This window comes from Engystomops pustulosus, chromosome 4 (assembly GCF_040894005.1).
Source record: "Engystomops pustulosus chromosome 4, aEngPut4.maternal, whole genome shotgun sequence".
Lineage (NCBI taxonomy): Eukaryota > Metazoa > Chordata > Amphibia > Anura > Leptodactylidae > Engystomops > Engystomops pustulosus.
This window is the reverse complement of record NC_092414.1, coordinates 5468935-5496167: the sequence shown is the minus strand read 5'-3', so window position 1 is coordinate 5496167 and position 27233 is coordinate 5468935. Positions and strand designations below refer to the sequence as shown.

At 48.2% G+C, this 27233-nt stretch overlaps 1 protein-coding gene across 3 annotated transcripts in view; it reads left to right on the top strand.

Moving 5' to 3' along the window:
• Positions 1–27233, top strand: part of LRP6 (LDL receptor related protein 6) — a 47657-nt gene that overhangs the window by 3085 nt on the left and 17339 nt on the right. For all 3 annotated transcript variants that reach the window (XM_072144865.1, XM_072144867.1, XM_072144866.1), the window contains exons 2-7: positions 1588–1981; positions 7806–8003; positions 11215–11411; positions 11493–11624; positions 17635–18031; positions 22740–22911. In XM_072144865.1, coding sequence (XP_072000966.1) covers positions 1588–1981; positions 7806–8003; positions 11215–11411; positions 11493–11624; positions 17635–18031; positions 22740–22911 — 1490 coding nt within the window. The remainder of the gene's footprint in view (positions 1–1587; positions 1982–7805; positions 8004–11214; positions 11412–11492; positions 11625–17634; positions 18032–22739; positions 22912–27233) is intronic.

Sequence of the window (27233 nt, the reverse complement as noted above, 5' to 3'; positions counted from 1 at the left end):
GGGGGAGAGCCGCCATATTACCGGGGGACAGCCGCCATATTACCGGGGGACCGGGGGGAGAGCCGCCATATTACCGGGGGAAAGAGCCGCCATATTACCGGGGGAAAGAGCCGCCATATTACCGGGGGAAAGAGCCGCCATATGACCGGGGGAGAGCCGCCATATGACCGGGGGAGAGCCGCCATATGACCGGGGGACCGGGGGGAGAGCCGCCATATGACCGGGAGAAAGAGCCGCCATATGACCGGGGGACCGGGGGGGAGAGCCGCCATATGACCGGGGGAAAGAGCCGCCATATGACCGGGGGACCGGGGGGAGAGCCGCCATATGACCGGGGGACCGGGGGGAGAGCCACCGGGGGGAGAGCCGCCATATTACCGGGTCACCGGGGGGGAGAGCCGCCATATTACCGGGTCACCGGGGGGGAGAGCCGCCATATTACCGGGTCACCGGGGGGGAGAGCCGCCATATTACCGGGTCACCGGGGGGGAGAGCCGCCATATTACCGGGTCACCGGGGGGGGGGGAGCCGCCATATGACCGGGTCACCGGGGGGGGGGAGAGCCGCCATATGACCGGGTCACCGGGGGGGGGGAGAGCCGCCATATGACCGGGTCACCGGGGGGGAGAGCCGCCATATGACCGGGTCACCGGGGGGGAGAGCCGCCATATGACCGGGTCACCGGGAGGGGAGAGCCGCCATATGACCGGGTCACCGGGGGGGAGAGCCGCCATATGACCGGGTCACCGGGGGGGAGAGCCGCCATATGACCGGGTCACCGGGGGGGAGAGCCGCCATATGACCGGGTCACCGGGGGGGAGAGCCGCCATATGACCGGGTCACCGGGGGGGAGAGCCGCCATATGACCGGGTCACCGGGGGGGAGAGCCGCCATATGACCGGGGATCAGACGATACGGGATCGGTGGAGTTGCGGGCACATCCGTGTGTCACTGGGGTCCTGTGGGGGAGGGGATTGCTTGTTACAATGTGTCTATACTTTGCTACCTGTGTGAATTCTCCAGAAGAACCACAGAAGTTTTTGTGTAACAGGAGCAAAACAAGGCGAGGTCACGTGACCAGGGCCGGTCCTTCTTTGTCTGCCGCTGCAGCAACCGAGGGGTTAAAAGTCACTGACAAAAGCCTCCTGCATTCCTGGTGAGGAGGAAAATACTTCTCAGATGTCGGCTCCCACGGGGGCGGCCGCTGGGATGAGGTGGAGGGGGCACCAGATCCTGCTCCGGGTCACCCTGGGACAGGCAGAGATTCCTGCGTACACTTTACGAGCCGCTCAGCTGATGCCCCCGCACCTGGAAGTATTTATCAGGCGTCTGCGCCTCACGTGTCCGGCCTGTCACAGCCAACAGCGCCACCCCTGCCTATAGGTGGTGCTCGGTATTACAGATCTGTTCCATTCACCTTCATCTGATCTGTAATACCAAGCACGTCCTGATCGCAGGGGGGGCGCTGACTGCCTCACAATGCTGTGATGTGTCTTTATCTAGGTGGTCCGGTTCTGTGGACCCCTCCATGCTTTACACTGCAGCCGCATCTGTCTGTGTCACTCATCCTCTCTTTTTCTCTTTCAGCGTCGCCCTTACTACTTTACGCCAACCGGCGGGACCTGCGGGTGGTGGACGCGGCCGGGATGAAGGGGAACTCCACCGTCCTGGTCACGGGCCTGGAGGACGCCGCCGCCGTGGACTATGTGTATTTCCGTGGATATATTTATTGGAGCGACGTCAGCGAGGAAGCCATAAAACGGATCAACTTTAACAAGAGCGGCGCCTCGCAGGACGTCATCATCTCCGGCCTGGTGTCCCCCGATGGACTGGCCTGTGATTGGTTAGGAGAGAAACTGTACTGGACCGACTCCGAGACCAACCGGATAGAAGTGTCCAACCTGGATGGAACCCTGCGGAAAGTTCTGTTCTGGCAAGAACTGGATCAACCCCGAGCGATCGCCCTGGACCCCACCAGAGGGTGAGTGTGACCCCCAAATATCTCCACCTAACTACATTACTGTCCTGTGTTACTCTCTGTTATCAGCCATTACACCCCGGGGGGAGGAGACTGTACAGGGGGCATACAATCTATTACTCTCTGTTATCAGCCATTACATCCCGGGGAGAGGAGACTGTACAGGGGGGGATACAATCTATTACTCTCTGTTATCTGCCATTACATCCCGGGGAGAGGAGACTGTACAGGGGGGGGGATACAATCTATTACTCTCTGGTATCAGCCATTACATCCTGGGGAGAGGAGACTGTACAGGGGGGATACAATCTATTACTCTCTGGTATCAGCCATTACATCCCGGGGAGAGGAGACTGTACAGGGGGGGATACAATCTATTACTCTCTGCTATCAGCCATTACATCCCGGGGAGAGGAGACTGTACAGGGGGGATACAATCTATTACTCTCTGTTATCAGCCATTACACCCCGGGGAGAGGAGACTGTACAGGGGGATACAATCTATTACTCTCTGTTATCAGCCATTACATCCCGGGGAGAGGAGACTGTACAGGGGGGGATACAATCTATTACTCTCTGTTATCAGCCATTACACCCCGGGGAGAGGAGACTGTACAGGGGGGATACAATCTATTCCTCTCTGTTATCAGCCATTACACCCCGGGGAGAGGAGACTGTACAGGGGGGATACAATCTATTACTCTCTGGTATCAGCCATTACACCCCGGGGAGAGGAGACTGTACAGGGGGGGATACAATCTATTACTCTCTGTTATCAGCCATGTGTGGTCCTCCTCCTGCGCTGTCACATTTGCTGTGGATTCTTGGCCTGCCATCCCGGAGGTCTGCTTTCTATTTCCTTGCTGAATTGCTGATTGTTTCCTTTGATGCGGGGCCATGTGATTGCAGCAGCAGGGAATCAGATGCCGGAGCCTCATCAGCGGATGACAAATTAATTGCCCCCTCCCCCTCCTTAGGCCTCCGGGGATGATGGAGGTTACAAGACGCTTTGTCTCTTCCCGTGTTCCAGCGCAGTCTCTGGTGTGAGGATCCGTGTTGTTAAGCTGTGAATGTCACGACTTCCATGCTGGGAGGTATCGTCCCTGTAGATCACCTGTGTAGCGGCGGCGAGTGCCGTGGCGCAGTGCAGAGGAGACGCACATGCTGGGAGGGAACGCATCGCCCTGCACTTCCTCAGCCAACATTTTTTTGGTGTTTTGTGTCCCATGGTCGCTCTAATTACAGAAACGGACTGATTAGAAGCCTGAACGAGGGGGAGAGGATCCATGTCTGAGCTCACAGCTGCTTACATGTGGTCACACTGACTGCATCCCCCTCCCCCAACACATGCAAGTCAATGAGAAGCTCCTAAACCCACCCTGGGAAGCCTCCGAGCTGCAAAGTGCTGCTAATGGGGCAAAGAGTAATTACATCCAACAAAGACCCCGGCACCTGGTGTAGGATTACACATCAGTGAGGAGGATACACAAGACGTATTATTATACAGGGGTCTCCTGTATATCAAATTACTGCCCCTATGTACAAAATATAACTACTATAATACTGCCCTCTATGTGCAGGGATATAACTACTATAATACTGCCCCCTATGTACAAGAATATAACTACTATAATACTGCCCTCTATGTACAAGAATATAACTACTATAATACTGCCCCCTATGTACAGGAATATAACTACTATAATACTTCCCCCTATGTACAGGAATATAACTACTATAATACTGCCCCCTATGTACAAGAATATAACTACTATAATACTGCCCTCTATGTGCAGGAATATAACTACTATAATACTGCCCCCCTATGTACAGGAATATAACTACTATAATACTGCCCCCTATGTACAGGAATATAACTACTATAATACTGCCCCCTATGTACAGGAATATAACTACTATAATACTGCCCCCTATGTACAAGGATATAACTACTATAATACTGCCCCTATGTACAGGAATATAACTACTATAATACTGCCCTCTATGTGCAGGGATATAACTACTATAATACTGCCCCTATGTACAGGAATATAACTACTATAATACTGCCCTCTATGTGCAGGGATATAACTATTTTAATACTGCCCCTATGTACAGGAATATAACTACTATAATACCGCCCCATATGTACAAGAATATAACTACTATAATACTGCCGCCTATGTACAGGAATATAACAACTATAATACTGTCCCCTATGTACAGGAATATAACTACTATAATACTGCCCCCTATGTACAGGAATATAACTACTATAATACTGCCCCCTATGTACAGGAATATAACTACTATAATACTGCCCCCTATGTACAGGAATATAACTACTATAATACTGCCCCCTATGTACAGGAATATAACTACTATAATACTGCCCCCTATGTACAGGAATATAACTACTATAATACTGCCCCCTATGTACAGGAATATAACTACTATAATACTGCCCCCTATGTACAGGAATATAACTACTATAATACTGCCCCCTATGTACAGGAATATAACTACTATAATACTGCCCCCTATGTACAGGAATATAACTACTATAATACTGCCCCCTATGTACAAGAATATAACTACTATAATACTGCCCCCTATGTACAAGAATATAACTACTATAATACTGCCCCCTATGTACAGGAATATAACTACTATAATACTGCTCCCTATGTACAGGAATATAACTACTATAATACTGCCCCCTATGTACAGGAATATAACTACTATAATACTGCCCCCTATGTACAAGAATATAACTACTATAATACTGCCCCCTATGTACAAGAATATAACTACTATAATACTGCCCCCTATGTACAAGAATATAACTACTATAATACTGCGCCCTATGTACAGGAATATAACTACTATAATACTGCCCCCTATGTACAAGAATATAACTACTATAATACTGCCCCCTATGTACAGTTAGATGCATATAATGTATATATTACTATATGTGGTGATATACATGGAGCGGGCGCTGGTACCTGTAGTTATCAGTAATCTGTAACACTCGGGGTCTGGTTCCTATCACCATGAAATATTGGATGTAGCAGAGTTGGAGCTGGATCAGTGATACGTGGAATGGGTGAGTGAGAGCCAGAAAAATGTCATATAAATTGGGATATTATAAAATGTCTCGCCTGGTAACTAATATCTTAATGTAGAAGTTGATGAAGGGTCTGGTGTTCGCTGTATATACTGGGGTGGGGGGTCTGCCCGCCTATAGTGGGATTTGTTATAGTTTTCCGCTCTTGTTTGTGTGTTTCGGACAGTCGGCAGGGAGCAGCGGATGCTGGGGGTGATAGTACCTGCTGGGTCCTGCTGTATAGGGGGCACCTGGTGCTCTGCATAGTCCTGTTATATTGTACATGAAGGGTGGTATTTGGGGTCTTAGGATCCTGTGATTGGTCTTGTGAGATGTATCGCTGACTGATACAATGTACCGCTGCAGATAAGATGTGACTGATACAATGTACCGCTGCAGATAAGATGTGACTGATACAATGTACCGCTGCAGATAAGATGTGACTGATACAATGTACCGCTGCAGATAAGATGTGACTGATACAATGTACTGCTGCAGACCAGATGCGACTGATACAATGTACCGCTGCAGATAAGATGCGACTGATACAATGTACCGCTGCAGACCAGATGCGACTGATACAATGTATCGCTGCAGATAAGATGCGACTGATACAATGTATCGCTGCAGATAAGATGCGACTGATACAATGTACCGCTGCAGACCAGATGCGACTGATACAATGTATCGCTGCAGATAAGATGCGACTGATACAATGTATCGCTGCAGATAAGATGCGACTGATACAATGTACCGCTGCAGATAAGATGCGACTGATACAATGTACCGCTGCAGACCAGATGCGACTGATACAATGTACCGCTGCAGATAAGATGTGACTGATACAATGTACCGCTGCAGATAAGATGCGACTGATACAATGTACCGCTGCAGATAAGATGCGACTGATACAATGTATCGCTGCAGATAAGATGCGACTGATACAATGTACCGCTGCACATAAGATGCGACTGATACAATGTACCGCTGCAGATAAGATGCCACTGATACAATGTACCGCTGCAGATAAGATGCCACTGATACAATGTACCGCTGCAGAAAAGATGCCACTGATACAATGTACCGCTGCAGATAAGATGCCACTGATACAATGTACCGCTGCAGATAAGATGCCACTGATACAATGTACCGCTGCAGATAAGATGCCACTGATACAATGTACCGCTGCAGATAAGATGCCACTGATACAATGTACCGCTGCAGATAAGATGCCACTGATACAATGTACCGCTGCAGATAAGATGCCACTGATACAATGTACCGCTGCAGATAAGATGCCACTGATACAATGTACCGCTGCAGATAAGATGTGACTGATACAATGTACCGCTGCAGATAAGATGCGACTGATACAATGTACCGCTGCAGATAAGATGCGACTGATACAATGTATCGCTGCAGATAAGATGCGACTGATACAATGTACCGCTGCACATAAGATGCGACTGATACAATGTACCGCTGCAGATAAGATGCCACTGATACAATGTACCGCTGCAGATAAGATGCCACTGATACAATGTACCGCTGCAGAAAAGATGCCACTGATACAATGTACCGCTGCAGATAAGATGTGACTGATACAATGTATCGCTGCAGATAAGATGCCACTGATACAATGTACCGCTGCAGATAAGATGCCACTGATACAATGTACCGCTGCAGATAAGATGCCACTGATACAATGTACCGCTGCAGATAAGATGCCACTGATACAATGTACCGCTGCAGATAAGATGCCACTGATACAATGTACCGCTGCAGATAAGATGCCACTGATACAATGTACCGCTGCAGATAAGATGCCACTGATACAATGTACCGCTGCAGATAAGATGCCACTGATACAATGTACCGCTGCAGATAAGATGCCACTGATACAATGTACCGCTGCAGATAAGATGCCACTGATACAATGTACCGCTGCAGATAAGATGCCACTGATACAATGTACCGCTGCAGATAAGATGCCACTGATACAATGTACCGCTGCAGATAAGATGCCACTGATACAATGTACCGCTGCAGATAAGATGCCACTGATACAATGTACCGCTGCAGATAAGATGCCACTGATACAATGTACCGCTGCAGATAAGATGCCACTGATACAATGTACCGCTGCAGATAAGATGCCACTGATACAATGTACCGCTGCAGATAAGATGCCACTGATACAATGTATCCATGCACTAGATTGGATTCCATTGCTGCCTCCTCCTCACATGGGGGAGGTTGGTGTTGTCTTCTCTGTGAGGTTCTGGCTTTGCCCTCCATGTGAGGTGCAGGATATGCTGCCCTTCAACATCTTTCAACTTTAGCTGCAAAATGGTGATGACTACAGGGGATCTCTGCATCCCAGGGGGTTGAATCAGAGAGGGAGGGAGGGTTGTAGAGCGGGATCAGAGATGGTAATGACTACAGGGGATCCCTGCATCCCGTGGACATGAGTAGTGGCTGCAGGGTGTTGCCCGGGGGTCAGTGGTAATAATTACTTGGTACTGCTGCAGTCTGGACGCCAGCTCTTACACTGCCATGTGCTGGACCTTAGCCCTCTGTCCTGGTGGCTTGTGCCTTCTGCTTGCTGTCAGTGAATAGAAACGGTCCCGTCTCACAGCTGAGGTTCTGTAGCATCATTCTCTACCTGATACATTGTAGCAAAGTGTCAGCGCAGCTAATGCTCTGTATTTCTTGCAGTTACATGTACTGGACGGACTGGGGCGAGGTGCCGAAGATCGAGCGAGCCGGAATGGACGCTTCCCTGCGCTCCGTCATCATAGACTCCGACATATACTGGCCCAACGGGCTGACGCTGGACTACGAGGAGCAGAAGCTGTACTGGGCCGACGCCAAGCTCAGCTTCATCCACAAGGCCAACCTGGACGGCTCCTTCCGGTGAGTGCACCACCCCACCACTGCCAGCAGGGGCAGCAATGTCAGCTTGTCCTCACACTGCTGTGCTCTGTGCAGCCATTGTTATGTATTGTCCCTGGAGAGATGTGTAATCAGACCTCACACTGCTGTGCTCTGTGGTCTCTGCAGCCAGTGCTATGTATTGTCCCTGGAGAGATGTGTAATCAGACCTCACACTGCTGTGCTCTGTGCTCTCTGCAGCCAGTGTTATGTATTGTCCCTGGAGAGATGTGTAATCAGACCTCACACTGCTGTGCTCTGTGCTCTCTGCAGCCAGTGTTATGTATTGTCCTTGGAGAGATGTGTAATCAGACCTCACACTGCTGTGCTCTGTGCCCTCTGCAGCCAGTGTTATGTATTGTCCCTGGAGAGATGTGTAATCATACCTCACACTGCTGTGCTCTGTGCTCTCTGCAGCCAGTGTTATGTATTGTCCCTGGAGAGATGTGTAATCATACCTCACACTGCTGTGCTCTGTGCCCTCTGCAGCCAGTGTTATGTATTGTCCCTGGAGAGATGTGTAATCATACCTCACACTGCTGTGCTCTGTGCTCTCTGCAGCCAGTGTTATGTATTGTCCCTGGAGAGATGTGTAACCAGACCTCACACTGCTGTGCTCTGTGCTCTCTGCAGCCAGTGTTATGTATTGTCCCTGGAGAGATGTGTAATCAGACCTCACACTGCTGTGCTCTGTGCTCTCTGTAGTCAGTGTTATGTACTGTCCCTGGAGAGATGTGTAATCAGACCTCACACTGCTGTGCTCTGTGCAGCCAGTGTTATGTATTGTCCCTGGAGAGATGTGTAATCAGACCTCACACTGCTGTGCTCTGTGCTCCCTGCAGCCAGTGTTATGTATTGTCCCTGGAGAGATGTGTAACCAGACCTCACACTGCTGTGCTCTGTGCTCTCTGCAGCCAGTGTTATGTATTGTCCCTGGAGAGATGTGTAATCAGACCTCACACTGCTGTGCTCTGTGCTCTCTGTAGTCAGTGTTATGTACTGTCCCTGGAGAGATGTGTAATCAGACCTCACACTGCTGTGCTCTGTGCAGCCAGTGTTATGTATTGTCCCTGGAGAGATGTGTAATCAGACCTCACACTGCTGTGCTCTGTGCTCCCTGCAGCCAGTGTTATGTATTGTCCCTGGAGAGATGTGTAATCAGACCTCACACTGCTGTGCTCTGTGCTCCCTGCAGCCAGTGTTATGTATTGTCCCTGGAGAGATGTGTAATCAGACCTTTGTGTATGTTATTAGTAGCAGCAGGACTGTGAAGTATGGATGTATATCCCAGGACTTCCAGCCCCTTCCCTCTGAGTAAAAGCTGTAGCAGGCGGCTTCTGGTTGCTCTAGGTGACTGCTTTAGTAGTCAGAGGGGGAGGGGTTGGTGGGGAACATCTCTGTGTAGAAAGCTCAGAGCACAGCAGTGTGAGGATGCACTGGAGAAGCTGCAGTCCTGTTGCTGTGAGTTTGGCTCTGTCCCAGCAGTGTCGGGATTGGGTGTCGGATCGTGCCGGGTGCGCGTTACGGTGTTTACACAGCTGCAGGATATTGCGTCCTCCCGATCCGCTGCTGCAGCTTTTGTTCCTTTGCTTCCTGTCACTTAGTTTAACCCTTTAGGCCTCCTGTGGCCTCCCTATGGTCATATCCTACACTGTGACGAGCTCCTCAGCTGTACGTGTCGTCACCTCCTTCCAGCCTCGCCCTGAGCACAGCAGTGTGAGGTCTGATTACACATCTCTCCAGGGACAGTACATAACACCGGCTGCAGAGAGCACAGAGCACAGCAGTGTGAGGTCTGATTACACATCGCTACAGGGACAATACATAACACTGGCTGCAGAGAGCACAGAGCACAGCAGTGTGAGGTCTGATTACACATCGCTACAGGGACAATACATAACACTGGCTGCAGAGAGCACAGAGCACAGCAGTGTGAGGTCTGATTACACATCTCTCCAGGGACAATACATAACACTGGCTGCAGAGAGCACAGAGCACAGCAGTGTGAGGTCTGATTACACATCTCTCCAGGGACAATACATAACACTGGCTGCAGAGAGCACAGAGCACAGCAGTGTGAGGTCTGATTACACATCTCTCCAGGGACAATACATAACACTGGCTGCAGAGAGCACAGAGCACAGCAGTGTGAGGTCTGATTACACATCTCTCCAGGGACAATACATAACACTGGCTGCAGAGAGCACAGAGCACAGCAGTGTGAGGTCTGATTACACATCTCTCCAGGGACAATACATAACACTGGCTGCAGAGAGCACAGAGCACAGCAGTGTGAGGTCTGATTACACATCGCTACAGGGACAATACATAACACTGGCTGCAGAGAGCACAGAGCACAGCAGTGTGAGGTCTGATTACACATCTCTCCAGGGACAATACATAACACTGGCTACAGAGAGCACAGAGCACAGCAGTGTGAGGTCTGATTACACATCTCTCCGGGGACAATACATAACACTGTCTGCAGAGAGCACAGAGCACAGCAGTGTGAGGTCTGATTACACATCTCTCCCCGGGGACAATACATAACACTGGCTGCAGAGGGCACAGAGCACAGCAGTGTGGTCTTATTACACATCTCTCCAGGGACAATACATAGCACTGGCTGCAGAGAGCACAGAGCACAGCAGTGTGAGGCCTGATTACACATCTCTCCAGGGACAATACATAGCACTGGCTGCAGAGAGCACAGAGCACAGCAGGGTGAGGTATAGCTGTATTATGTGTGTGACCGGTGAGTGTTTCCCTCCTGCGTTGCTCTGTACCAGACCTGTGTAACACGGGGGTCCGCTCTGTGTTTAGTCTGCACCCCCTCCCTCTTTTGTGTTCCTGGGGGGGTGTTACTGATCCTAAATTAGTTGTATTTGTAGAGTTGATGGTTTCCAGCTGGGGGTCCTCAGCGGCCTGTGTGTGTGTGGGGGTGGGGGGATGTTTTTCCTGATTCCCCCTCCCCTGCAGGAAGTGTCGGTGCGGACGCTTGTACTTTCCATGATTTTTCCATAATGTCTCCTTTGTCCTGGCGGCTGGTTACATAAAGGGATCCTTGTGACTGAGGACATGATCCCATTGTGGCAGGAGGCGGCTCTGGCGCCCCCTGTGGACACTGGATGGACTCGCACGTTGTTATCACATTTTCACTCTTCTTATTTTTGCATCGTCTTCCTTTTTTCAGACAAACGGTGGTGAAAGGGTCCCTGCCGCACCCCTTCGCCCTCACCCTGTACGGGGACACCATCTACTGGACGGACTGGAACATGCGCTCCATCCTGGCCTGTAACAAGTACACGGGCGAGGAGCGCAGGGAGGTGGACAGCAACATCTTCTCCCCCATGGACATCCATGTGTTCAGCCAACAGCGGCAACCAAACGGTAAGTAGTCAGGGAGTGCGCTGCAGGGTACAGCATGGGGGACAGCAAGCAGAGAATGTTACACCTATATCTCCTCTACAGCTACAAATCCATGTGCCGGACACAACGGCGGCTGCTCCCACCTCTGCCTCATGTCACCAGTCACACCGTACTACCAGTGCGCCTGTCCTACCGGGGTGAGACTGCAGGAGGATGGCAAGACCTGTCTACAAGGTGAGTGCAGCTCTGCAGGATCAGTAATGTCATGTATGTGCACAGTGACTGCACCAGCAGCAGAATAGTGAGTGCAGCTCTGGGGTATAATACAGGATGTAACTCAGGATCAGTACAGGATAAGTAATGTCATGTATGTACACAGTGACTCCACCAGCAGCAGAATAGTGAGTGCAGCTCTGGGGTATAATACAGGATGTAACTCGGGATCAGTACAGGATAAGTAATGTCATGTATGTACACAGTGACTGCACCAGCAGAATAGTGAGAGCAGCTCTGGAGTATAATACAGGATGTAACTCAGGATCAGTACAGGATGAGTAATGTCATGTATGTACACAGTGACTGCACCAGCAGCAGAATAGTGAGTGCAGCTCTGGGGTATAATACAGGATGTAACTCAGGATCAGTACAGGATAAGTAATGTCATGTATGTACACAGTGACTGCACCAGCAGCAGAATAGTGAGTGCAGCTCTGGGGTATAATACAGGATGTAACTCAGGATCAGTACAGGATAAGTAATGTCATGTATGTGCACAGTGACTCCACCAGCAGCAGAATAGTGAGTGCAGCTCTGGAGTATAATACAGGATGTAACTCAGGATCAGTACAGGATAAGTAATGTCATGTATGTACACAGTGACTCCACCAGCAGCAGAATAGTGAGTGCAGCTCTGGAGTATAATACTGGATGTAACTCAGGATCAGTACAGGATGAGTAATGTCATGTATGTACACAGTGACTGCACCAGCAGCAGAATAGTGAGTGCAGCTCTGGAGTATAATACAGGATGTAACTCGGGGTCAGTACAGGATAAGTAATGTCATGTATGTACACAGTGACTGCACCAGCAGCAGAATAGTGAGTGCAGCTCTGGGGTATAATACAGGATGTAACTCAGGATCAGTACAGGATAAGTAATGTCATGTATGTACACAGTGACTGCACCAGCAGCAGAATAGTGAGTGCAGCTCTGGGGTATAATACAGGATGTAACTCAGGATCAGTACAGGATAAGTAATGTCATGTATGTACACAGTGACTGCACCAGCAGCAGAATAGTGAGTGCAGCTCTGGAGTATAATACAGGATGTAACTCAGGATCAGTACAGGATAAGTAATGTCATGTATGTACACAGTGACTGCACCAGCAGCAGAATAGTGAGTGCAGCTCTGGGGTATAATACAGGATGTAACTCAGGATCAGTACAGGATAAGTAATGTCATGTATGTACACAGTGACTGCACCAGCAGCAGAATAGTGAGTGCAGCTCTGGGGTATAATACAGGATGTAACTCAGGATCAGTACAGGATAAGTAATGTCATGTATGTACACAGTGACTGCTCCAGCAGCAGAATAGTGTGTGCAGCTCTGGGGTATAATACAGGATGTAACTCAGGATCAGTACAGGATAAGTAATGTCATGTATGTACACAGTGACTGCACCAGCAGCAGAATAGTGAGTGCAGCTCTGGGGTATAATACAGGATGTAACTCAGGATCAGTACAGGATAAGTAATGTTATGTATGTACACAGTGACTGCACCAGCAGCAGAATAGTGAGTGCAGCTCTGGAGTATAATACAGGATGTAACTCAGGATCAGTACAGGATAAGTAATGTTATGTATGTACACAGTGACTGCACCAGCAGCAGAATAGTGAGTGCAGCTCTGGGGTATAATACAGGATGTAACTCAGGATCAGTACAGGATAAGTAATGTCATGTATGTACACAGTGACTGCACCAGCAGCAGAATAGTGAGTGCAGCTCTGGAGTATAATACAGGATGTAACTCAGGATCAGTACAGGATAAGTAATGTCATGTATGTACACAGTGACTGCACCAGCAGCAGAATAGTGAGTGCAGCTCTGGGGTATAATACAGGATGTAACTCAGGATCAGTACAGGATAAGTAATGTCATGTATGTACACAGTGACTGCACCAGCAGCAGAATAGTGAGTGCAGCTCTGGAGTATAATACAGGATGTAACTCAGGATCAGTACAGGATAAGTAATGTCATGTATGTACACAGTGACTGCACCAGCAGCAGAATAGTGAGTACAGCTCTGGAGTATAATACAGGACGTAACTCAGGATCAGTACAGGATAAGTAATGTCATGTATGTACACAGTGACTGCACCAGCAGCAGAATAGTGAGTGCAGCTCTGGAGTATAATACAGGATGTAACTCAGGATCAGTACAGGATAAGTAATGTCATGTATGTACACAGTGACTGCACCAGCAGCAGAATAGTGAGTGCAGCTCTGGGGTATAATACAGGATGTAACTCAGGATCAGTACAGGATAAGTAATGTCATGTATGTACACAGTGACTGCACCAGCAGCAGAATAGTGAGTGCAGCTCTGGAGTATAATACAGGATGTAACTCAGGATCAGTACAGGATAAGTAATGTCATGTATGTACACAGTGACTGCACCAGCAGCAGAATAGTGAGTGCAGCTCTGGGGTATAATACAGGATGTAACTCAGGATCAGTACAGGATAAGTAATGTCATGTATGTACACAGTGACTGCACCAGCAGCAGAATAGTGAGTGCAGCTCTGGGGTATAATACAGGATGTAACTCAGGATCAGTACAGGATAAGTAATGTCATGTATGTACACAGTGACTGCACCAGCAGCAGAATAGTGAGTGCAGCTCTGGGGTATAATACAGGATGTAACTCAGGATAAGTAATGTCATGTATGTACACAGTGACTGCACCAGCAGCAGAATAGTGAGTGCAGCTCTGGAGTATAATACAGGATGTAACTCAGGATCAGTGCAGGATACGTAATGTCATGTATGTACACAGTGACTGCACCAGCAGCAGAATAGTGAGTGCAGCTCTGGGGTATAATACATGATGTAACTCAGGATCAGTACAGGATAAGTAATGTCATGTATGTACACAGTGAATGCACCAGCAGCAGAATAGTGAGTGCAGCTCTGGGGCATAATACAGGATGTAACTCAGGATCAGTACAGGATAAGTAATGTCATGTATGTACACAGTGACTGCACCAGCAGCAGAATAGTGAGTGCAGCTCTGGGGTATAATACAGGATGTAACTCAGGATCAGTACAGGATAAGTAATGTCATGTATGTACACAGTGACTGCACCAGCAGCAGAATAGTGAGTGCAGCTCTGGGGTATAATACAGGATGTAACTCAGGATCAGTACAGGATAAGTAATGTCATGTATGTACACAGTGACTGCACCAGCAGCAGTATAGTGAGTGCAGCTCTGGGGTATAATACAGCATGTAACTCAGGATCAGTACAGGATAAGTAATGTCATGTATGTACACAGTGACTGCACCAGCAGCAGAATAGTGAGTGCAGCTCTGGAGTATAATACAGGATGTAACTCAGGATCAGTACAGGATAAGTAATGTCATGTATGTACACAGTGACTGCACCAGCAGCAGAATAGTGAGTGCAGCTCTGGGGTATAATACAGGATGTAACTCAGGATCAGTACAGGATAAGTAATGTCATGTATGTACACAGTGACTGCACCAGCAGCAGAATAGTGAGTGCAGCTCTGGGGTATAATACAGGATGTAACTCAGGATCAGTACAGGATAAGTAATGTCATGTATGTACACAGTGACTGCACCAGCAGCAGAATAGTGAGTGCAGCTCTGGGATATAATACAGGATGTAACTCAGGATCAGTACAGGATAAGTAATGTCATGTATGTACACAGTGACTGCACCAGCAGCAGAATAGTGAGTGCAGCTCTGGGATATAATACAGGATGTAACTCAGGATCAGTACAGGATAAGTAATGTCATGTATGTACACAGTGACTGCACCAGCAGCAGAATAGTGAGTGCAGCTCTGGGGTATAATACAGGATGTAACTCAGGATCAGTACAGGATAAGTAATGTCATGTATGTACACAGTGACTGCACCAGCAGCAGAATAGTGAGTGCAGCTCTGGAGTATAATACAGGATGTAACTCAGGATCAGTACAGGATAAGTAATGTCATGTATGTACACAGTGACTGCACCAGCAGCAGAATAGTGAGTGCAGCTCTGAGGTATAATACAGGATGTAACTCAGGATCAGTACAGGATAAGTAATGTCATGTATGCACACAGTGACTGCGCCAGCAGCAGAATAGTGAGTGCAGCTCTGGGGTATAATACAGGATGTAACTCAGGATCAGTACAGGATAAGTAATGTCATGTATGTACACAGTGACTGCACCAGCAGCAGAATAGTGAGTGCAGCTCTGGGGTATAATACAGGATGTAACTCAGGATCAGTACAGGATAAGTAATGTCATGTATGTGCACAGTGACTGCACCAGCAGCAGAATAGTGAGTGCAGCTCTGGAGTATAATACAGGATGTAACTCAGGATCAGTACAGGATAAGTAATGTCATGTATGTACACAGTGACTGCACCAGCAGCAGAATAGTGAGTGCAGCTCTGAAGGTGGCAGGGGTTGTAGTTCCTTTACCGGAGGGGTTTGGTGGAGTTCAGAATGGGTCTAGGTTCTGGTCCGTAAACAGGAGGAAGGGGAGGGGGTGTTGGGGTTCTGGTTCCTATGCAGGAATGCATACTGCGGTAGGGCCCAGTTAGTTTGGGCTCCAGGAGGATTCTATAGTGTTCTGGTTCCTATACAGGGGTGGTAGGGTCCGGTTCCCGTGGTCTCCAGGACGGTTCTGGTTCCTATACAGGAGCAGTAGGGTCCGGTTCCCGTGGTCTCCAGGACGGTTCTGGTTCCTATACAGGGGTGGTAGGGTCCGGTTCCCGTGGTCTCCAGGACGGTTCTGGTTCCTATACAGGAGCGGTAGGGTCCGGTTCCCGTGGGCTCCAGGACGGTTCTGGTTCCTATACAGGAGCAGTAGGGTCCGGTTCCCGTGGGCTCCAGGACGGTTCTGGTTCCTATACAGGAGCAGTAGGGTCCGGTTCCCGTGGGCTCCAGGACGGTTCTGGTTCCTATACAGGGGTGGTAGGGTCCGGTTCCCGTGGTCTCCAGGACGGTTCTGGTTCCTATACAGGAGCGGTAGGGTCCGGTTCCCGTGGGCTCCAGGGCGGTTCTGGTTCCTATACAGGAGCAGTAGGGTCCGGTTCCCGTGGGCTCCTGGGCGGTTCTGGTTCCTATACAGGAGCAGTAGGGTCCGGTTCCTGTGGTCTCCAGGACGGTTCTGGTTCCTATACAGGAGCAGTAGGGTCCGGTTCCTGTGGTCTCCAGGACGGTTCTGGTTCCTATACAGGGGTGGTAGGGTCCGGTTCCCGTGGTCTCCAGGACGGTTCTGGTTCCTATACAGGGGTGGTAGGGTGCGGTTCCCGTGGTCTCCAGGACGGTTCTGGTTCCTATACAGGAGCGGTAGGGTCCGGTTCCCGTGGTCTCCAGGACGGTTCTGGTTCCTATACAGGAGCAGTAGGGTCCGGTTCCTGTGGTCTCCAGGACGGTTCTGGTTCCTATACAGGGGTGGTAGGGTCCGGTTCCCGTGGTCTCCAGGACGGTTCTGGTTCCTATACAGGGGTGGTAGGGTGCGGTTCCCGTGGTCTCCAGGACGGTTCTGGTTCCTATACAGGAGCAGTAGGGTCCGGTTCCCGTGGTCTCCAGGACGGTTCTGGTTCCTATACAGGGGTGGTAGGGTGCGGTTCCCGTGATCTCCAGGACGGTTCTGGTTCCTATACAGGAGCAGTAGGGTCCGGTTCCCGTGGTCTCCAGGACGGTTCTGGTTCCTATACAGGAGCAGTAGGGTCCGGTTCCCGTGGGCTCCTGGGCGGTTCTGTGGTCCGGCCTCTCGGTGTTTCCCTCCCTCCTTTGTCTGGGTCTGGAATGTCGTCCCTGCCCTTATGTCAACATTGAGGAATTCTCCTGCCTGGGCCTCCTGTTTGTGTTAGAGGGGGGGGGGGGCGTTACCTAAATCTTCCCCCCTCTGTGCTGAGTGATGCCGCCCCAGACCGGGGACCGGAGCAGCGCCCCCTCATGGACATATCCCCTGTAACTCTCTGCAGGTGCCACAGAGCTGCTGCTCCTGGCCCGGAGGACGGATCTGCGCAGAATCTCCCTGGACACCCCGGACTTCACCGACATCGTGCTCCCCCTGGATGACATCCGGCACGCCATCGCCATCGACTACGACCCGGTGGACGGATACATCTACTGGACGGACGACGAGGTGCGGGCCATCCGCCGGGCGCAGATCGATGGCTCCTCCAGTCAGTTCATCATCGTATCACAAGTATCTCATCCAGACGGCATCGCTGTGGACTGGGTGGCCCGGAACCTGTACTGGACCGACACCGGGACCGACCGCATCGAGGTCACACGACTCAACGGGACCATGCGCAAGATTCTCATATCTGAGGACCTTGACGAGCCCAGAGCCATCGTACTGGACCCAGCTCATGGGTAAGATGTGTGATACTGTATATATACCCCACCACTAGGGGGAGCTCCTCATATACATATATACCCCACCACTAGGGGGAGCTCACTATATACATATATACCCCACCACTAGGGGGAGCTCCTCATACATATATACACCACCACTAGGAGGAGCTCACTATATACATATATACCCCACCACTAGGGGGAGCTCCTCATATACATATATACCCCACCACTAGGGGGAGCTCCTCATACACATTATACCCCACCACTAGGGGGAGCTCCTCATACATATATACCCCACCACTAGGAGGAGCTCACTATATACATATATACCCCACCACTAGGGGGAGCTCCTCATATACATATATACCCCACCACTAGGGGGAGCTCCTCATACATATATACACCACCACTAGGAGGAGCTCACTATATACATATATACCCCACCACTAGGGGGAGCTCCTCATATACATATATACCCCACCACTAGGGGGAGCTCCTCATACACATTATACCCCACCACTAGGGGGAGCTCCTCATACATATATACCCCACCACTAGGAGGAGCTCACTATATACATATATACCCCACCACTAGGGGGAGCTCCTCATATACATATATACCCCACCACTAGGGGGAGCTCCTCATACACATACATACCCCACCACTAGGGGGAGCTCCTCATATACATATATACCCCACCACTAGGAGGAGATCACTACATACACATTATACACCACCACTAGGAGGAGATCACTACATACACATTATACACCACCACTAGGGGGAGATCACTACATACAGATTATACACCACCACTAGGAGGAGATCACTACATACACATTATACACCACCACTAGGAGGAGATCACTACATACACATTATACACCACCACTAGGGGGAGATCACTACATACAGATTATACACCACCACTAGGGGGAGATCACTACATACAGATTATACACCACCACTAGGAGGAGATCACTACATACACATTATACACCACCACTAGGGGGAGATCACTACATACAGATTATACACCACCACTAGGAGGAGATCACTACATACAGATTATACACCACCACTAGGAGGAGATCACTACATACACATTATACACCACCACTAGGGGGAGATCACTACATACACATTATACACCACCACTAGGAGGAGATCACTACATACACATTATACACCACCACTAGGGGGAGATCACTACATACACATTATACACCACCACTAGGGGGAGATCACTACATACACATTATACACCACCACTAGGGGGAAGATGACTACATACACATTATACACCACCACTAGGAGGAGATCACTACATACACATTATACACCACCACTAGGGGGAGCTCACTACATACACATTATACACCACCACTAGGGGGAGATCACTACATACACATTATACACCACCACTAGGGGGAGATCACTACATACACATTATACACCACCACTAGGGGGAAGATGACTACATACACATTATACACCACCACTAGGAGGAGATCACTACATACACATTATACACCACCACTAGGAGGAGATCACTACATACACATTATACACCACCACTAGGAGGAGATCACTACATACACATTATACACCACCACTAGGAGGAGATCACTACATACACATTATACATCACCACTAGGGGGAGCTCACTACATACACATTATACACCACCACTAGGAGGAGATCACTACATACACATTATACACCACCACTAGGGGGAGATCACTACATACAGATTATACACCACCACTAGGGGGAGATCACTACATACACATTATACACCACCACTAGGAGGAGATCACTACATACAGATTATACACCACCACTAGGAGGAGATCACTACATACACATTATACACCACCACTAGGAGGAGCTCACTACATACACATTATACACCACCACTAGGAGGAGATCACTACATACAGATTATACACCACCACTAGGGGGAGATCACTACATACACATTATACACCACCACTAGGAGGAGATCACTACATACACATTATACACCACCACTAGGAGGAGATCACTACATACACATTATACACCACCACTAGGAGGAGATCACTACATACAGATTATACACCACCACTAGGGGGAGATCACTACATACACATTATACACCACCACTAGGGGGAGATCACTACATACACATTATACACCACCACTAGGAGGAGATCACTACATACACATACACCACCACTAGGGGGAGATCACTACATACACATTATACACCACCACTAGGAGGAGATCACTACATACAGATTATACACCACCACTAGGGGGAGCTCACTACATACACATTATACACCACCACTAGGAGGAGATCACTACATACACATTATACATCACCACTAGGGGGAGATCACTACATACACATTATACACCACCACTAGGAGGAGATCACTACATACACATTATACACCACCACTAGGGGGAGATCACTACATACACATTATACACCACCACTAGGGGGAGATCACTACATACACATTATACACCACCACTAGGGGGAGCTCACTACATACACATTATACACCACCACTAGGGGGAGATCACTACATACACATTATACACCACCACTAGGAGGAGATCACTACATACACATTATACACCACCACTAGGGGGAGCTCACTACATACACATTATACACCACCACTAGGGGGAGCTCACTACATACACATTATACACCACCACTAGGGGGAGATCACTACATACACATTATACACCACCACTAGGAGGAGATCACTACATACACATTATACACCACCACTAGGGGGAGATCACTACATACACATTATACACCACCACTAGGGGGAGATCACTACATACACATTATACACCACCACTAGGGGGAGCTCACTACATACACATTATACACCACCACTAGGGGGAGATCACTACATACACATTATACACCACCACTAGGAGGAGATCACTACATACACATTATACACCACCACTAGGGGGAGCTCACTACATACACATTATACACCACCACTAGGGGGAGCTCACTACATACACATTATACACCACCACTAGGGGGAGATCACTACATACAGATTATACACCACCACTAGGGGGAGCTCACTACATACACATTATACACCACCACTAGGAGGAGATCACTACATACACATTATACACCACCACTAGGAGGAGATCACTACATACACATTATACACCACCACTAGGAGGAGATCACTACATACACATTATACACCACCACTAGGGGGAGCTCACTACATACACATTATACACCACCACTAGGAGGAGATCACTACATACACATTATACACCACCACTAGGGGGAGATCACTACATACACATTATACACCACCACTAGGGGGAGATCACTACATACACATTATACACCACCACTAGGGGGAGATCACTACATACACATTATACACCACCACTAGGGGGAGATCACTACATACACATTATACACCACCACTAGGGGGAGATCACTACATACACATTATACATCACCACTAGGGGGAGATCACTACATACACATTATACACCACCACTAGGGGGAGCTCACTACATACACATTATACACCACCACTAGGAGGAGATCACTACATACAGATTATACACCACCACTAGGAGGAGATCACTACATACATATTATACACCACCACTAGGAGGAGCTCACTACATACAGATTATACACCACCACTAGGGGGAGCTCACTACATACACATTATACACCACCACTAGGAGGAGATCACTACATACACATTATACACCACCACTAGGGGGAGATCACTACATACACATTATACACCACCACTAGGGGGAGATCACTACATACAGATTATACATCACCACTAGGAGGAGATCACTACATACAGATTATACACCACCACTATGGGGAGATCACTACATACAGATTATACACCACCACAAGGAGGAGATCACTACATACAGATTATACACCACCACTAGGAGGAGATCACTACATACACATTATACACCACCACTAGGGGGAGATCACTACATACACATTATACACCACCACTAGGAGGAGATCACTACATACAGATTATACACCACCACTAGGGGGAGATCACTACATACAGATTATACACCACCACTAGGGGGAGATCACTACATACAGATTATACACCACCACTAGGGGGAGATCACTACATACATATTATACACCACCACTAGGGGGAGATCACTACATACAGATTATACACCACCACTAGGGGGAGATCACTACATACACATTATACACCACCACTAGGGGGAGATCACTACATACACATTATACACCACCACTAGGGGGAGATCACTACATACACATTATACACCACCACTAGGGGGAGATCACTACATACACATTATACACCACCACTAGGGGGAGATCACTACATACAGATTATACACCACCACTAGGAGGAGATCACTACATACACATTATACACCACCACTAGGGGGAGATCACTACATACATATTATACACCACCACTAGGGGGAGATCACTACATACATATTATACACCACCACTAGGGGGAGATCACTACATACACATTATACACCACCACTAGGAGGAGATCACTACATACACATTATACACCACCACTAGGGGGAGATCACTACATACACATTATACACCACCACTAGGGGGAGCTAGTATATCAGATCTCTGTATAACACCCCTGTATCCTTCTCCTGCTTCCTCCTTAGTTACATGTACTGGACAGACTGGGGAGAAACTCCCAAAATCGAGCGCGCTGCGATGGACGGTACGGATCGTCTTGTGCTGGTGAACACTTCTCTCGGGTGGCCCAATGGACTGGCTCTGGACTATGCGGAAGGGAAGATCTACTGGGGTGATGCCAAGACTGACAAGATAGAGGTAGGGGGCGCCACTGGTCCTGAATCATTTACCAACATCTCTGCCTCCCTCAGTAGTATAAATGTGAACCTCTTACAGCTGAGGGTTTGTTACATGTGTGTCCAGACACAAGGGCATCACAAGTCTCTTTCCTGTCCAATGTATCAGCCTGGAGTCTCCAGAGCAACATGTAGACTGGATGCAAGTGTAACAGACCCTCAGCTGTGGCCTGTGTGATCGTTTTTTGTCTCTCTTTGGGGTATATTGAGGGTATTATGGACCCGTCCTGTCGGGGTCTCAGGGGTCTCTTTGCTTATGGACCTGTCCTGTCGGGGTCTCGGGGGTCTCTTTGCTTATGGACCCCTCCTGCCGGCGGCTCGGGGGTCTCTTTGCTTATGGACCCCTCCTGTCGGGGGCTCGGGTCTCTTGATGTGACATCTTGTTGCTCCTCGTGTCTCCTGGGGCCCCGCTGTGAGGGCCCGGCCGGGGCATTTGTTAGTCTCTGTCTATTTACATATTTGGCGGCCGCCCCTGAGATGTGGATAAGCTGCCGGCGGCGGGGGCTAATGGGCCTGGCGGGGGGCTTTTGTTCCCTGTTTTATCGTACTGCCCGCGTTGACATTAATCCCCTGGAAAAGATGGCCGCCGCGCAGTGTCGCGCTGCAGCGGGGAGTGGGGGCGCGCATGACGCTGCACTTAACCCACTCACTGCTGTCTCCTCCTACTGACAGCAAGCAGAGATGTGGAGAATCCTGAAGTGTCTGGGTGCAGTCTGCACTGGAGTCTCCTCTGTATCTATACGGGAGGGGGTTACATTGTATCTCTGTCCTCTGTATCTATACGGGAGGGGGTTACATTGTATCTCTATCCTCTGTATCTATACGGGAGGAGGTTACATTGTATCTCTATCCTCTGTATCTATACGGGAGGAGGTTACATTGTGTCTCTATCCTCTGTATCTATACGGGAGGAGGTTACATTGTATCTCTATCCTCTGTATCTATACGGGAGGAGGTTACATTGTATCTCTATCCTCTGTATCTATACGGGAGGGGGTTACATTGTATCTCTATCCTCTGTATCTATACGGGAGGGGGTTACATTGTATCTCTATCCTCTGTATCTATACGGGAGGAGGTTACATTGTATCTCTATCCTCTGTATCTATACGGGAGGGGGTTACATTGTATCTCTGTCCTCTGTATCTATACGGGAGGAGGTTACATTGTATCTCTATCCTCTGTATCTATACGGGAGGAGGTTACATTGTATCTCTGTCCTCTGTATCTATACGGGAGGGGGTTACATTGTATCTCTATCCTCTGTATCTATACGGGAGGGGGTTACATTGTATCTCTGTCCTCTGTATCTATACGGGAGGAGGTTACATTGTATCTCTATCCTCTGTATCTATACGGGAGGGGGTTACATTGTATCTCTATCCTCTGTATCTATACGGGAGGGGGTTACATTGTATCTCTATCCTCTGTATCTATACGGGAGGGGGTTACATTGTATCTCTATCCTCTGTATCTATACGGGAGGAGGTTACATTGTATCTCTATCCTCTGTGTCTATACGGGAGGAGGTTACATTGTATCTCTATCCTCTGTATCTATACGGGAGGGGGTTACATTGTATCTCTATCCTCTGTATCTATACGGGAGGAGGTTACATTGTATCTCTATCCTCTGTATCTATACGGGAGGAGGTTACATTGTATCTCTATCCTCTGTATCTATACGGGAGGGGGTTACATTGTATCTCTATACTCTGTATCTATCTGTATGTGAGGGGGTTACATTGTATCTCTATCCTCTGTATCTATACGGGAGGGGGTTACATTGTATCTCTATCCTCTGTATCTATACGGGAGGGGGTTACATTGTATCTCTATCCTCTGTATCTATACGGGAGGAGGTTACATTGTATCTCTATCCTCTGTATCTATACGGGAGGGGGTTACATTGTATCTCTATCCTCTGTATCTATACGGGAGGAGGTTACATTGTGTCTCTATCCTCTGTATCTATACGGGAGGAGGTTACATTGTATCTCTATCCTCTGTATCTATACTGGAGGAGGTTACATTGTATCTCTATCCTCTGTATCTATACGGGAGGAGGTTACATTGTATCTCTATCCTCTGTATCTGTATGTGAGGGGGTTACATTGTGTCTCTATCCTCTGTATCTATACTGGAGGAGGTTACATTGTATCTCTATCCTCTGTATCTATACGGGAGGAGGTTACATTGTATCTCTATCCTCTGTATCTATACGGGAGGAGGTTACATTGTATCTCTATCCTCTGTATCTATACGGGAGGAGGTTACATTGTATCTCTATCCTCTGTATCTATACGGGAGGAGGTTACATTGTATCTCTATCCTCTGTATCTATACGGGAGGGGGTTACATTGTATCTCTATACTCTGTATCTATCTGTATGTGAGGGGGTTACATTGTATCTCTATCCTCTGTATCTATACGGGAGGGGGTTACATTGTATCTCTATCCTCTGTATCTATACGGGAGGGGGTTACATTGTATCTCTATCCTCTGTATCTATACGGGAGGAGGTTACATTGTATCTCTATCCTCTGTATCTATACGGGAGGAGGTTACATTGTATCTCTATCCTCTGTATCTATACGGGAGGGGGTTACATTGTATCTCTATCCTCTGTATCTATATGGGAGGAGGTTACATTGTATCTCTATCCTCTGTATCTATCTATACGGGAGGGGGTTACATTGTATCTCTATCCTCTGTATCTATACGGGAGGAGGTTACATTGTATCTCTATCCTCTGTATCTATCTATACGGGAGGGGGTTACATTGTATCTCTATCCTCTGTATCTATCTGTATGTGAGGGGGTTACATTGTATCTCTATCCTCTGTATCTATACGGGAGGAGGTTACATTGTATCTCTATCCTCTGTATCTATCTATACGGGAGGGGGTTACATTGTATCTCTATCCTCTGTATCTATCTGTATGTGAGGGGGTTACATTGTATCTCTATCCTCTGTATCTATACGGGAGGGGGTTACATTGTATCTCTATCCTCTGTATCTATACGGGAGGAGGTTACATTGTGTCTCTATCCTCTGTATCTATACGGGAGGAGGTTACATTGTGTCTCTATCCTCTGTATCTATACGGGAGGAGGTTACATTGTATCTCTATCCTCTGTATCTATACGGGAGGAGGTTACATTGTGTCTCTATCCTCTGTATCTATACGGGAGGAGGTTACATTGTATCTCTATCCTCTGTATCTATACGGGAGGAGGTTACATTGTATCTCTATCCTCTGTATCTATACGGGAGGGGGTTACATTGTATCTCTATCCTCTGTATCTATACGGGAGGGGGTTACATTGTATCTCTATCCTCTGTATCTATCTATACGGGAGGGGGTTACATTGTATCTCTATCCTCTGTATCTATCTGTATGTGAGGGGGTTACATTGTATCTCTATCCTCTGTATCTATACGGGAGGAGGTTACATTGTATCTCTATCCTCTGTATCTATCTATACGGGAGGGGGTTACATTGTATCTCTATCCTCTGTATCTATCTGTATGTGAGGGGGTTACATTGTATCTCTATCCTCTGTATCTATACGGGAGGAGGTTACATTGTATCTCTATCCTCTGTATCTATCTATACGGGAGGGGGTTACATTGTATCTCTATCCTCTATCTATACGGGAGGAGGTTACATTGTATCTCTGTCCTCTGTATCTATACGGGAGGAGGTTACATTGTATCTCTATCTTCTGTATCTATACGGGAGGAGGTTACATTGTATCTCTATCCTCTGTATCTATACGGGAGGGGGTTACATTGTATCTCTATCCTCTGTATCTATACGGGAGGGGGTTACATTGTATCTCTATCCTCTGTATCTATATGGGAGGGGGTTACATTGTATCTCTATCCTCTGTATCTATACGGGAGGGGGTTACATTGTATCTCTATCCTCTGTATCTATACGGGAGGAGGTTACATTGTATCTCTATCCTCTGTATCTATACGGGAGGGGGTTACATTGTGTCTCTATCCTCTGTATCTATCTGTATGTGAGGGGGTTACATTGTGTCTCTATCCTCTGTATCTATACGGGAGGAGGTTACATTGTATCTCTATCCTCTGTATCTATACGGGAGGGGGTTACATTGTATCTCTATCCTCTGTATCTATACGGGAGGGGGTTACATTGTATCTCTATCCTCTGTATCTATACTGGAGGAGGTTACATTGTATCTCTATCCTCTGTATCTATACGGGAGGGGGTTACATTGTATCTCTATCCTCTGTATCTATACGGGAGGG